This window comes from Peromyscus californicus, unplaced genomic scaffold, assembly GCF_007827085.1.
Source record: "Peromyscus californicus insignis strain IS unplaced genomic scaffold, ASM782708v3 Scaffold_10__1_contigs__length_136768540, whole genome shotgun sequence".
Taxonomy (NCBI): Eukaryota; Metazoa; Chordata; class Mammalia; order Rodentia; family Cricetidae; genus Peromyscus; species Peromyscus californicus.
The window spans coordinates 21,450,700-21,464,138 of record NW_026294391.1 but is presented as its reverse complement, the minus strand read 5'-3'; the positions used below and the strand labels follow the sequence as shown (position 1 = coordinate 21,464,138).

At 41.7% G+C, this 13,439-nt stretch overlaps 1 protein-coding gene across 2 annotated transcripts; it reads right to left on the bottom strand.

Moving 5' to 3' along the window:
* Nucleotides 1-222: 222 nt before the first annotated feature.
* Nucleotides 223-10,407, bottom strand: LOC128094657 (holocytochrome c-type synthase). 2 transcript variants are annotated; one of them, XM_052713167.1, is made up of 7 exons: nt 10,255-10,407; nt 9,340-9,492; nt 6,718-6,869; nt 6,262-6,410; nt 5,199-5,318; nt 2,268-2,354; nt 223-1,570 (listed from the first exon to the last, which is right to left on the bottom strand). In XM_052713167.1, the coding sequence occupies exons 2-7, from the start codon at nt 9,449-9,451 to the stop codon at nt 1,372-1,374; spliced, it is 819 nt and encodes a 272-aa protein (XP_052569127.1). In that variant the 5' UTR covers nt 9,452-9,492; nt 10,255-10,407; the 3' UTR covers nt 223-1,371. The 2 variants fall into 2 exon arrangements, with proteins under 2 accessions (XP_052569127.1, XP_052569204.1); XM_052713244.1 differs by lacking the exons at nt 6,262-6,410; nt 9,340-9,492; nt 10,255-10,407 and having other exon boundaries at nt 6,718-6,788.
* Nucleotides 10,408-13,439: the final 3,032 nt, after the last annotated feature.

The following is a 13,439-nucleotide window of genomic DNA, read 5'->3' as shown; positions in this document are numbered from 1 at the left end:
GAACCCTTGCATGCAGCTTAATTTTCAGTTTCCAGTCATAATGCTGTTTCATAAAATACTTCATCATATACTTAATCATTAGCAGCTGCAAAAAGGGCCAACAGTGATTACATTCTTATGAAGTTTAAAATTATGTGATTAACAGATGAGACCACTGTTGCATTTAGTGAAGTTTGTGCCTGGAAAATACAGTAAGTATAAAGTCACTCTGAGAAGTTTCAGAACCTTTTTACTGTCAGCTTTATTTAAAAAATACAAATATTTTTAAATGTTGAATTTTTGAAGCATCATACAACAAAGATATCTACATCAAATTAGTAACTCAAGACACCAACTCCATCCACTAATTTAACAATACAGTATTTAGGATAAATTAAAAATTTTCATTGTATCAACACTTCAGAAAACAAGTTATTTCTAACATGCTGCTATAATTAAAATTAAAACAGCCAGTTTCCAGCAGCAAACTTAGTGCTTGCTTAAAATAAACATAAAACGGATGGTGAGTTGATGCAAACATTCCACGTCTGAGGAAAAAAACCACATCTTGTGAATTCTAACAATTAGTCAATATAATCTTGTTTTTCAAAGGGACACTGCTGGCCCTCTAACTGGAGCCAGGCTTTCAAGGTTTACATTAGGCTACTGTGGAAAAACTTCTGGTGGGAGAATGGACTGGGATGTGATAACTTAAAATAATCTGTCAACTTTCCAGGACAGTGAGACCAGCTTTTCATTAATAGTCACATATTAGAACAGGAATGAGAGGCAAAGTATTTTGAAATTTGCATATATCATCGAGTTGAACCTTCTATCAAGGTCAAGTCTGAAAAATACACTTGAACATGTATTAGTCTTGCCGAGTACATTCAGTATATACTTTTGCATTTTGTTCAGGGTTGCTATTTAGACTGTGGGGATTTAAGAAATATTGCTTACTTTTAAAACGAGAGTAAGTGCTTCTTTTATAATGAATATAGTTAAAATATTTGGCAGGTAAAAGCATCACACTTTCAAATACTCCCAAGAAAACAGTAAGGAGAAGAACAGCTTTCTATGCTTTTTTAAAAGCTCCTTTTTCAGACTGTTTATAGAAAATAACATGAAATACTGCAGTTAATGGGAAAACTAAGGGACTAGTTCCCACTTACACCAAATGGAAAAAAAGTTTAAATGACCTATCAACTGTAATGGAAAATGTGACTCAAAATTTAATGGAGCATGGCATCTTTGCATGAAAGATCAAGTTTGATTATACACTTGAAAAGTCCCACGGTGACACTATGAGTGCATTTAGTTTAGGGAAAAGTTTAACATCTTTCTCAGAAAAAAAAATTAGTTTCAGTTTTTTCCTAACAAACAAAACAGTGGTTACGAAGTCCAGCGCCACCAAGCAACCTTCATTCTGTCCCATACTGCTGAGAACGAATCAAAGGCAGGACGCACGTCCAGGACGGTGAATTGGTAGTCCTTGTTGACCTCACCGCCATCATAGTAATCAATCACATACCTAACTTCTGTGCCACAACGGTTGATGATCCAGTCATGCCTGTCGAAAGGCAACTCATACCTGGAATGAAAACACAATAGTGAATGTTAAGTGCTGGTCTGCATTCAGTCTTGGTGTAAGCAGAAAGATAGACTGGAAAACAGCACATGTTCAGATGCCGCTCTCACATGCAAACACCTAGCAGGGGAGATGGGACTTGGGCAATCAGTCTATGGTGCTTAGAAAATGTGGTACTGAAAACTATGACGAGTCAGACCATCTGTCCATAAAGGAAAAAGGTTCATGGGAAAGAGACTCAGACTAGGAGGCTGGAGAAAAGAGGCAAAATAAATACAAGAGTAAAAGGAGAGTTCTAAGGATCTTGAAAAAAAGCACATTTCGGGTTTGGAGAGATGGCTCAATGGTTAAGAGCACTGGCTGTTCTTCCAGAGGACCCGGGTTCAATTCCCAGCACCCACATGGCAGCTCACAACTGTCTGTAAGTTCAGATCTCCAGGATCTGACACCTTCACACCAGTGCATATAAAATAAAATTAAAATAAAAAAAGCACATTTCAATCCTTGGAGAATGAAGTAGGAAGCTAGCCACTCCCCCTCATAATTCCATCCATTTATGAGTAAACTCAAGGAGATAAGGAAATGTAGGCTGGATATGAAGTTTTAGAAGATGGAAGCACTTTTCTCACTCTGATTTTGGTAGTGAGAATGTGGACAATGGCTTAAGGAATGTCAATAGCAGCTCTACACTGACACTTACCCCATCCAGGAACGAATTCTTGCTCTTGGTGAATATTCTTTGGCTTTGCCTCCAAATCGGACCAATGATGGGCCACAAGGACACTCACTGAAAATGTCCAAATAAGAACAGTCTATTAAAAATATTTTCTTAGCCGGGCGGTGGTGGCGCACGCCTTTAATCCCAGCACTTGGGAGGCAGAGCCAGGTGGATCTCTGTGAGTTCGAGGCCAGCATGGGCTACCAAGTGAGTTCCAGGAAAGGCGCAAAGCTACACAGAGAAACCCTGTCTCGAAAAAAAACAAAAAAAAAAAAAAAAAAAAATTTTCTTTCCTTCGACAGTTTGATGTTCCAGTTTTGTGGTAATGTCTTTTTTTTCTGTATTTATTTGCTATATTATCACATTTTCAGAAAACAATAACTTCTAACAGAATTCAAATAAATTGTCTCTATTTGTTGCAAACATTTCTCTTTCCTTTTGGATTCTGTATGTCTCCTCTGGGCATCTGCTTGGCTTTCCTGCCAGATTCAGGAGACAGGACCTTCTCATCTGGGACAAGAGCACAGGCACACTCTCAGGAAAAAGTGCTATGTATTGTGTATATTCTTTCTCTTTTGCATAGAGCAGCTAGGGTTTCTTCAGAGAAACAACAGAAACTGCTCTCTACAGTCAGCCCTTTGGGTCTATGGGCTCCATTTTCACAGATTCAACCAACTGTACAATAAAAATACTTGGAAAAACACTGTGTCTGAGGACTGGGGATATAGCTCACTTGTTACAGTACTTGCCTACCATGCATAAAGCTCTGGGTTCAATGCTCAGTACCACATAAATCAGATATTATGACGTATACTTGTAATTTCAGCACTTGGGAAGTAAAGGTAAGGAGGATCACAAATTCAAGGTTATCCTTAGGTTACATAGAGGTCTGCCTGGGCCACATGAGACTGTCTCAAAAACAAACAAAACAGTAATAAATATAAAACCCAGCATTTGCACTAAGCATATCTGATTTTTATTCCTTTTCATTGTACCTTAAATAAAACAGTACAACTATTTATAACACATTTACATTACTTTAGTCAATTATAAATGATTGTCTAAAATATGAAGGAAAATGTACACATACTGCATGAAAGTGCAATGAAATTAAAAGGGACTTTCAGCTTCCATGGCTTTTGTTATCCTTGGATGTCCTGGAACCAATCCAAGAATATTGTGGGGGGGGAGGACTTCATTGTTTCATTTCAACCAATTAAGAGATTTTTTTGAAGCAAAAAAGAATGGAGGCTGACTTCCAGGAACTAGCTGTAAGTACTGCTGAACCTGTTTTTTAAGTAACCTGACCACTGGAAGTATCCTAATTAGAGACCTTGGCTGAGTTCCCTTAAGTGTCTGTCCTTTACTGGTACAGAGGATATACAAGATCCTCCCCTTAAAAGACACAAACCTGATTGCCTGATGGGGGATGGAGGACTGGTCCATTAAGACAGGAGCCACTTATCTTGTTAGTTGATCCTATTGGTAAGACAAGCTATATACCTACCATGTAAAGGAGAAAAGAATCCATATCCAGAGTACAACAAGGTACAACTGTGAGCTACTGGCTTTCTAGTATCTCTTCTCAAGAGGCTAACAGGCAAAGCAGTAAACTCAATCTATGTAACTTTTCTTTTGAGACATTAGAAGGTGCTTTTATGGCCTAGCTAATTTTGCCAGAAATCTATAAAATGACTAGAGGTGATGGAACTGACAGGCTGAAATTCCTTCTGCTTCTATTTTCTTTGCTTTTAAAATCACGCTGCAACTAGTGAACAGGTGGCTTTAATTAGTGTACATTTTTAACCTAGGTTATGACAGTTACTTGCATCTGAGTTAACCAGCCAGCTCTTTACTCTAGGTCAGGGGTTACCACCAGGAAAGTCTACCCACCTGGCATCCAGCTAGCCAACACCCACATCATGCTAATACTGAAATGTTCACTGTAAATGCCAAAACCAAAGAAACTACCTTAAAAATAAGGCAGCAAGTGGCTTTTCTCCACGAAAATTATTAATCATGCTTTGGAAGGAATTTGAAATGTACACCAGATTATAACAGGACCTAGTTCTTTGTGAAGATATTCCCCATCCCTCCACTTCTGGAGGTGGTGCTCTCAAACCAACAATATCACATCATTCTATAAACATCAAGCCTATGACCCATTCTGGACCGGGTCAGATACCCGCAAGCCAGCCCAGTTTGTAGAGTTGCAACAAACCTTCCAAGTGATATGGAGAACCACTGCTCCTTCAAATGACCTATTATCTCTGAGAAAAGGAGCCCATGTGAAGACACATCTTTAAGGTCAGTCCTTACAAGGATTCCAAATACTGCTGAAGGAACAAAAAGTTCTTTCCTACATGCCCTGAAATCAAAAAGCAATTTAGTCTCATTTCCAACGTGCTCTGCTCTGCTTTCAATGACTGACCTACGATACTTCTTTCACTGAGAGATGGAATCTCCATCTCCCTTTTGAATGTGGTCAGGCTTGGGATACCTGAGTCTTTTTAGCTACATCAGAAAAGGAGATTTGGCTTCTGTCTGGTGCTTTTGAGAGCTCGGTTTCTGGAACCTAGCCACTGTGAGGTAAGGCAGCTGAAACAGTCACATTTAGAGGCTGTGAGCAGGTACCACTTTGCCTTCAGGAAACTAGCCCACAGCCCTGCAGCAGCCATTTCTGACAGCCTGGTCATCTGAGGCCTAAGCCAGCATGGAGCAGAGCTGAGCTATCTTTGCTTCAAATTCTCTACAAACCTAATGCTCGGGGAGTAAGAAAGTGTGGTATGGCCTATAAGGATGATCACTGCTACACAAATGAATAACAAATTATTTAAAAGTTAACACCATAGAAAGGCTGATATGAAGTAAAAAAAAAATGCAGGAAAGTTTTTTTAAATTTTATATACTTACTGAGCATGAAGGGCTTCCCACTTCAAAATCTCCTTCCAAGCTTGCTCATTATTCTGATTGTGGATTCTAATGATATTATACATATCTTTCTGACTAATATCATCATCCTTCCACTTCCACCTAAGAAAGAACATGTTAAGTTTTAACAAATACTATTGATAAAGCCAAAAGTTACTCCATGCATTCATAAAATGGTTTATACTTTTTATACACTGAAATCAAAGATTGAAGGTTCATCTTAATCTTATTTCATGGAATTCCCAAAAGCATACTAACAGAAACATCTATTTTTATGGTGGTATTATTCATTTAGTACCATTAATAAATGATTTACCAACTTTTTCCTAGGCATTTTATATAACAGTGTTTCTTTTTATATTTCTAAAAAGATGATTGCTGTGATATGAATAAAACAGATTGTCCTGCTCAGGTAGATCCCATTCAATCAGTTACAGGCTTAAGTATAACACAAAGGCTGCAGTCCTTTCCATAAGTAAGCAGGAACTCCTGCATGTTTGCTTGAGCTACAACATTAATTAGGTTTTACCTGATTTTCAACCTGAACTTATATATCAAGTATTTCTGGATTTCAAGCTTCCCAATTTTCAGACGAGAACTTCTATTCTCAGCCCCCCCCACTCCCCCACCCTCCCAACCTCTCCCCCCAACCCCTGCGCCCCCCCCCCCCCTGTTCTCAGGGTGTCTGCCTGACTAACCACATCACTGGCTTTCCCAGGTCTCCCACTACCTGATAGCAGATCTTGGGACTTGCTGCTGGCTTCCATAATAATGGGGACCACTTCCTTTTAACAAATGTCTTCTAGACTACCACACCCCCACTCCACCAGCCTCTTGCCCTGTTAGTTCTGTTTTTCTAAAAAAACCTACCTTGAATACTGGCTTTGTACTTTTTGATAACTCTGAAAATTCTATTATAGATTCTATTATAGATTAACTAACTAAAAATTACTGTATTTTTAGAGGCTAAAAAAAAAATTCATAACATTTAATTCTGAGATAAGTGTGGCAAGCAAATATTCTTCTAAATAATATGTTCACTCACCCTTTCCGTAGCATGGCATTCCAGAACATCTGTTCAGAAGGGTAAACCCACTTTTTCTCAGAGTCTGCTCTTGGAATAGATGACTCCTCTCTTGAGGTAGACAAAGCAAATGGTTGATCTGGGGATGGGGTCTGATTAGGTGGTGGCATCTAAAGAAAATTAGTGGATTGTGTCTGAATTTCAGCACTATGATATAAACCAAAAAAAATCAGTACACCCTTGAAAGTTATTCACCATACAAGAAGTACAAGTTCCCATTAAAAAAGCAACATCAGTGTTCCAAACCTGATTTATTTTCCTCACACTACCTTTTTTGTTGTTGCTGTGATGAAATAACCAGCAAGAAGAAACTTAGGAAAGATTTATTCTAGCTCATAGTTTGAAGAGACATGGTTGACTGTGGTAGAGAATGCATGGGTACATAAAATGTCCTGGGAAGAGATGAGGGCAGATTACCAGGTTTGAAGGATCCAGGTTCTCCTTATTCTTAGCTGCAGCACCAGAAACAGGGCATTCCACGTACTCATAGGCCCGATCTTGGTGGGCAGGCACAGAGTGTCCTTTGCTCTCACTGGTTCGATCAGATGCCATTGCACTCAATGGACAGCCTGAAATAATCGAGTATTAAAACATTGTTACTGCAAACATACCATACCAACAGTGGAAGGGAGTTCTCTTAGTTGGGACCTTAAAGGGCTAAAATTCTGACCAACACAGTTGAAAAACTAAGTTTCTTCTACTTAAAGGTGCCAAGAACTAAGCCAGTTAATTTTCCAAAACCTAAAGATGACAAGATGCTACAAATGTATTTTCACTTTAAAAGAAAAATATATACATTCTTCAATTCTGTCATGCCCCCAGCAAAAATAAACTAAAACCATTCTGCAGATTCAGCAGTGGGTGTTGCCCATTACATGTTATTAGTAACGTCCTACAATGTTCCTACCTGGACCAGCAGCTGGGAGCTGACAGAGGAACCTAGGTGAGGGCTGGCCATACTTGACTCTCTCTGACTTCCAGCCATTAGTTTCAGACAAGTCTGGCTTCAATGAGGTAGCAGCCACTATCTAAGCATCTATCGTTGACACACTCCTTCAAATATTGGGTACAGGAGCAGAAAATGAGCAGATATTACAGGGACTCAAAGAAAAATGTAAATGCCACTCTGCTCATGTTTGTTCTAAGACTCAAGTAAGCCACAGAAATATACCACTCATCTGAGGTGCTAGTCCTTGTCAGCAGATAAAAGCTTACCAAGAAAAGGCAGATTTTTAAGAAAATGTCCCATGATACACTCGCGCTTCTGAGTTTTATGAACAGAGCAGCACAAGTAGCAGTCAATGCCCAAGCTCCTAGGGTGCTGATCCAGGCAGGTGTGGGGACTGAGAAGCATGTCTAAACATCAGGTAAATAGCAAAGTATTTAAAGATCTGTGTCCCAGAATGACAGTTGCTTCTGTCATGGAATACTCCCTTGTTCCTGGCACCAGCAGGAAATAGAGAAGATGCTGAATGTTGGATGTCATATATAGAAAAGACAGTGCACCGGCGTTGGTGGTGCACGCCTTTAATCCCAGCACTTGGGAGGCAGAGCCAGGAGGATCTCTGTGAGTTCGAGGCCAGCCTGGTCTACAGAGCGAGATCCAGGACAGGCAACAAAACTACACAGAGAAACGGTCTCGAGAGAAAAAAAAAAAAAAGAAACGTTTCTTTTCACTTCCTTGGCTTCTCTTCCCAGGCCTTCATTTTCCAAGACCTCAAGCAGTTGTTCACTTTAGGGGTAAAAACCTAACTGCAATACCTCCCTTTGTATCACTAAAACACCAGTCTTCCCAGGGCATTGATCCCAGGTGGATATTAGAAGGAAAACAGTGCTATACTTTCCACATTATATAACCGAGAGGCCCTTTAGTCTCCTACAAATATTCACATTCTCTTTACTAATGGAAATAAACCAGGATGATAACTCTCTGTAATAGAGAAAATCATAAAAAGGACTATGAGAGAACAGAAGCTCAGAGCAAAGGCACACTTGCTTTGTCTGCTTTGTCCCAATTTCCAGAAGGAGAAATACTGGAACATGGGATCTGTCCTTGTCCAAGGTCACTGAATTTCATCAACCACCACTTACTAGTTAAATGACTTGGAGTACATAAGTTAGTTTCTCTGAGCTTTAGTTTCCTTGACTATAAAACAAGCAGATAATTAATCTCCCATAAAGGTGAGAATGTAATCCCTATCAGACAAAGGATTTTTGTCTACTGTGTGCATTGCTATTTCTCTCAGTCAAGAAACAAAACCCAGCAGTGCTTGTCACAGAGTGAGTACTGACCTCTTGGAGTGGGCTGGCTAACCCGGAGAAAGGATGATGACGACACTGAAGCATGAACATGCAGTAAACATGAACATACAGTAAGCACAGCATACTGCCCCAATGTGAACTATCTAAAACAGATGTGCACTAATTAAAGAACTGTTTTGTTTCCAACCTTGCACTGACATAATGGTCTATAAATTCATCTGGTGAAGGCTTATTTTGACCTAGAAGACTACAACAGATACAGGAGCAGTTTATTGAAACACCGCTAGACTGAGGTTTCTCAGCTCTGGCATTCTTATTATTTAGGGACCAAAGACTCCATCCATGTCTGATGCTGTAGGATGTTTAGTAGCATCTTTGGTCCCACCTCACTATACGTCAGCAGTATCGTTGCCTCTCAGTTGTGACAACTCAAAATATGTATCAGTAACTGTCCCCTCTCCTCATACATGGCTGAGAACCACTGATGTAGGCACAAGTAAACTTTGGAGAGATGAGGCTAATTTATGGAACAACTGCTAGGTTTTCCCACATGATTTCAGATAATCATCATCATAATCCTGTGAAAATTATGATATTACACTTATGGATGACAAACTGAGACATAAAGATGTTTATGATAATGTCTAAGGAGTGGCAAAATTAGGACCAATGCCAGGGTGCCTTACTCCCAGGCTTGCAAGCCTCACTAGCAAAATATAGGCCTCTCCCTTCAAAACCATTCTCTTTCTTTAATTTTCTAGCCAACAGGAAAATTACCTTTCTTTTTCCTTTCATGCATGGGGCACTGTGAAGGCGGCGAAGGAGGCTGATGATCTGAAGCATTTGAGGGGTTTGCTGCAGCAGCAGGAGTAGATGCTGTAGAACCCATGGCTGGAATCACAGGGATGACTCCCAAGCTACAATTTCCAACTGCCAAAGCAAGGAGTCCGATTTAAACGCAGAGGCTTAACAACGAGGCTATCCCCTTGTTATTCTGAATGTGGCTGACCCTCGTTCTCCCTCCCCATGCCATGGCAAAGTACGAGGTAGGGCACTTGTTTGGGGACAGGTTTTTTTTTGTTTGTTTGGTTTCTTTTTGTTTTGTTTTTTGAGACAGGGTTTCTCCGTGTAGCTTTGGAGCCTGTCCTGGATCTCTCTCTGTAAACCAGGCTGGCCTCGAACTCACAGAGATCCACCTGCCTCTGCCTCCCGAGTGCTGGGATGAAAGGCGTGCGCCACCGCCGCCCGGCCCCGGGGACAGTTTTAAATACTGCCCCCCTTGGGAAAATACCGTGAAACCTAAGCCACCATTTGGGGTCATGTCTCTGAGCGACTGGAAACGTGTAAGGTGAAACCACGTCGTGGAGACGACGCCTGTAAATATGGTGGTGGGGTCCTAGGGGCGGTGACTCGGGCCCCAGAGAGGAAGCCTACTGAACCGGCCTCGTGACACGGGCCGGGAGAGAAAGCCTACTGAACCGGACTCGAACCCCCTGCCCGCGGAGGCCCGGGGCCTCAGAGAAGATAGGGCGGTTCAAAAGAGGGAGTGTCACCAAAATGGGAGACCAAGAGGCACCTAAGAAGGGCAGGGCGCCACCAGTCTGGCCCGCCTCTCTACGCGCGTCCCAGCCGCACCAGTCCGCGGTCCCCACAGCCCACCGGCTTCAGTCTAACCTGCACGCCCTTCCGTACCTGACTCTCCCCTCGGACTGTCCCGGGCGGCGGCCGGGCCCGCGTCCAACCGCCAAGCCGAACACTCACGGCAGCGACCAACGGCCGCCGCCTTTCCTCACAGCGGGTCACCGCGAACGCTCGGGTCACAGCCGGCGTTCTCCTGCGCCCGTTAACTTCCTTTTCCAAGGGCGGGACTTCCGGAAGCGCGGAGGCCGGCCGCAGGCTGAGGAGAGGAATCCCTGTCAGTCAGGGAGGTTGGGTCCCACCCCTTCCGTTCCGAGGCCAATAGCCGCCGGGGCCTTCTCTCCGACCCCGCCTCTATGGTCTGGGCGGTGTTTTCAACTCTGCAAGCTGGTTTACAGCCCTGGGAGCCGGCGTTCAGGCCCTGTGTGAGGCTTTGGAGTTGTCAAATTGCTGTGGTGCTTTTTTTTTTTTTTTTTAAATGTCATCTCTTTAGGTTCTTGAAAGGCCAATTTGAGTGTTTTTTAATGTCATCTCTTTAGGTTCTTGAAAGGCCAATTTGGGTTTGGTTTTTTTTTTTTTTTTTTTTGGTTTTTCGAGACAGGGTTTCTCTGTGTAGCTTTGCGCCTTTCCTGGAACTCGCTTTGTAGACCAGATTGGCCTCGAACTCGCAGAGATCTGCCTGGCTCTGCCTCCCAAGTGCTGGGATTAAAGGCGTGCACCACCACCGCCCGGACAATTTGTGTTTTTTAATGAGCACGTAATATTTGTGCTTATTTATGGAATAAAATACTATAATTCAGTACATGCACTTAAACTTCCTTTGCCTAGTCCTTTCAGGACTCTGGCAGCTGTTGTGCATGTACTCCATGAAATCATAGAATTGGAACTTTCATATAAGTATTATATTTCATATAAAATAAAATAAGTTTTCATATTATGTGTGTATGGTAAATCAGCAGATGGGAGATGGTTATTGCTCTGGTTAGATTTTTGTTAACTTGACACAACCTAGAGTCATTGCCTACATCAGATTGCCCTGTGGGGGCATTTTCTTGGTTAACTGTTGATGTGGGAGGACCCAGCCCACTGTGGATGGTGCTACCCATGGGTAGGTGGTACTGTAGGCTTGTATAAGAAATCAAGCTAAGTGAGCCATGGAGAGCAAACAAGCCAGTATGCAGTGTACTTCCATGGCTTTTGATTCAGTTCCTAGGAGCCTTCAGGAGCCTGCCCTGACTTCCCTTCAAATTCCTTTCTTCCCTAACTTGCTTTTGTTTATGGTGTTTATCACAGCAATAGAAAGCAAACCAAGCTGGCAGTGGTGGCACACGCCTTTAATCCCAGCACTCGGGAGGCAGAGCCAGCCAGATCTCTGTGAGTTGGAGACCAGCCTGGGCTACCAAGTGAGTTCCAGGATAGGCTCGAAAGCTACACAGAGAAACCCTATCTCAAAAAAAAAAAAAAAAAAAAAAACCAAAATAAGCAAACCAAAGTAGTTATCATAAAATTGATAGTGTATTATACGCATAGATCCCAAGAGAGGAAATAACACACTAAGCCATGGCAGGAAAGAGCTACATGTGGAAGTTACAGGATTGATCACAAGGCAAGGGGACAGAAAGCATCTGTGCATAAGAGCTTCTATTTTGGTTTCTGTGGAAAGAATAGATGAGACAGTGTCAGCAGGTTTTGGATTGGCTAATTTAAATATTTTCAGCCTGCCCTGGAGCTGTCTTTAGTAGTCTAGTATCCGACCATGAGATGACTGGGACAGGTGTATAGTGGTCCAGAATATGACAGTCTAATAAAGGAAGTGTTTAGAGAGTAGACTTAATTAACCAAGTTGCTCAGGAATGGGAACTATCTGTCTTCTAGACCAGGCCTTGAAATTGTATCAAAATTACATTTAAGAATATATTGCTGGGCAGTGGTGGTGCAGCCTTTAATCCCAGCACTCAGGAGGCAGAGGCAGGTAATCTCTGTGAGTTTGAGGCCAGTCTGGTCTACAGAGCAAGTTCCAGGACAGCCAGGGATACACAGAGAAACCTTGTCTCAAAAAACAAAAACAAACAAACAATATTACATCAGCCTACAATATATTTCCCTGGGGAACTAGTCATTAACAATCACAAAACTTTGTAAAAATATGCAAATATTTTTACATTTGCATGTAAAAAGTTGTTTATGATATTGTCTAATGAGTGGCAAAATTAGGACCAGTCCCAGGGTGCCTTACTCCCAGACTTACAAGCCTCACTAGCAAAATATAGGCCTCTTCCTTTAGAACCATTCTCTTTCTTTTAATTTTCTAGCCAACAGGAAAATTACCTTTCTTTTTTCCTATATAACTATATTTCAATATAATTATATTCTTGTATAGTTCCTTGTATTTTGTTTTATGAATATTAAAAATATTCTTAGAAGACAGTGCTCAGTGTCTCCTGCAATCCAGTGGACCTTGTACACAATTCCTACATTTCCTTGACAATTCTCTGTGCCTCCCACATTTTGTCTCTGCCAGAGTGCCCTGTTTTACCCTCGGAATGGTCCTGTCTCTCTCACAGTTTCTTGTGGGTCCTCACAGTTCACTGTTTCTCTCAATTTCCTGGCTCACCCACACACAATTTTCCCTATTTCATAATTCCTTTCCCTCATTGCTTTCACAATTATGTCCTCTGCTTCCTAATTCTTCATGCACTGACAGTTCTTCATTCTGTTACAATTGTGCATGCTCTTTTCTAATTCCCCAGTGTCTCCCGTTATTTCCCAGTCTCTTTAATAAAGCTGTACTCCCATAATACTGTGTTCTTTTCCACAATTGCCTACTTCATTATTCTTCCTTAACAGATCCTTCTTGTTCCTCTGACCATTCTCTAGTCCTTCTCAGTGTCTCAAGGCTCTCACCATTCTTTATCTCTTCCATTTACCTACCCTGAGCACAGTTCTGGCTTTCCCATAATTCTCCATGCCTCTTAAAGTTGTTTTTCTTTCTTCAAAAAACTATTTATTTTAGTTACGTGCATCTGTGTCTTTGTGTGGCCATGTGCATATGAATGCAGCTCCCTGTGGAGGCCAGAAGAGGTTGTTGATCCTCTGGAGCTGGTTTTACAGGCAGTTGTGAACTACCTGATGTCAGTGCTAGGAAGGAACAGAATTTGGTTCCTCGGCAAGAGCAGTGAGTGCTGTTACTTGCTGTGATTTCCCCAGCCCTTCTCACAATTCTTAATTCTCTGCCAGAC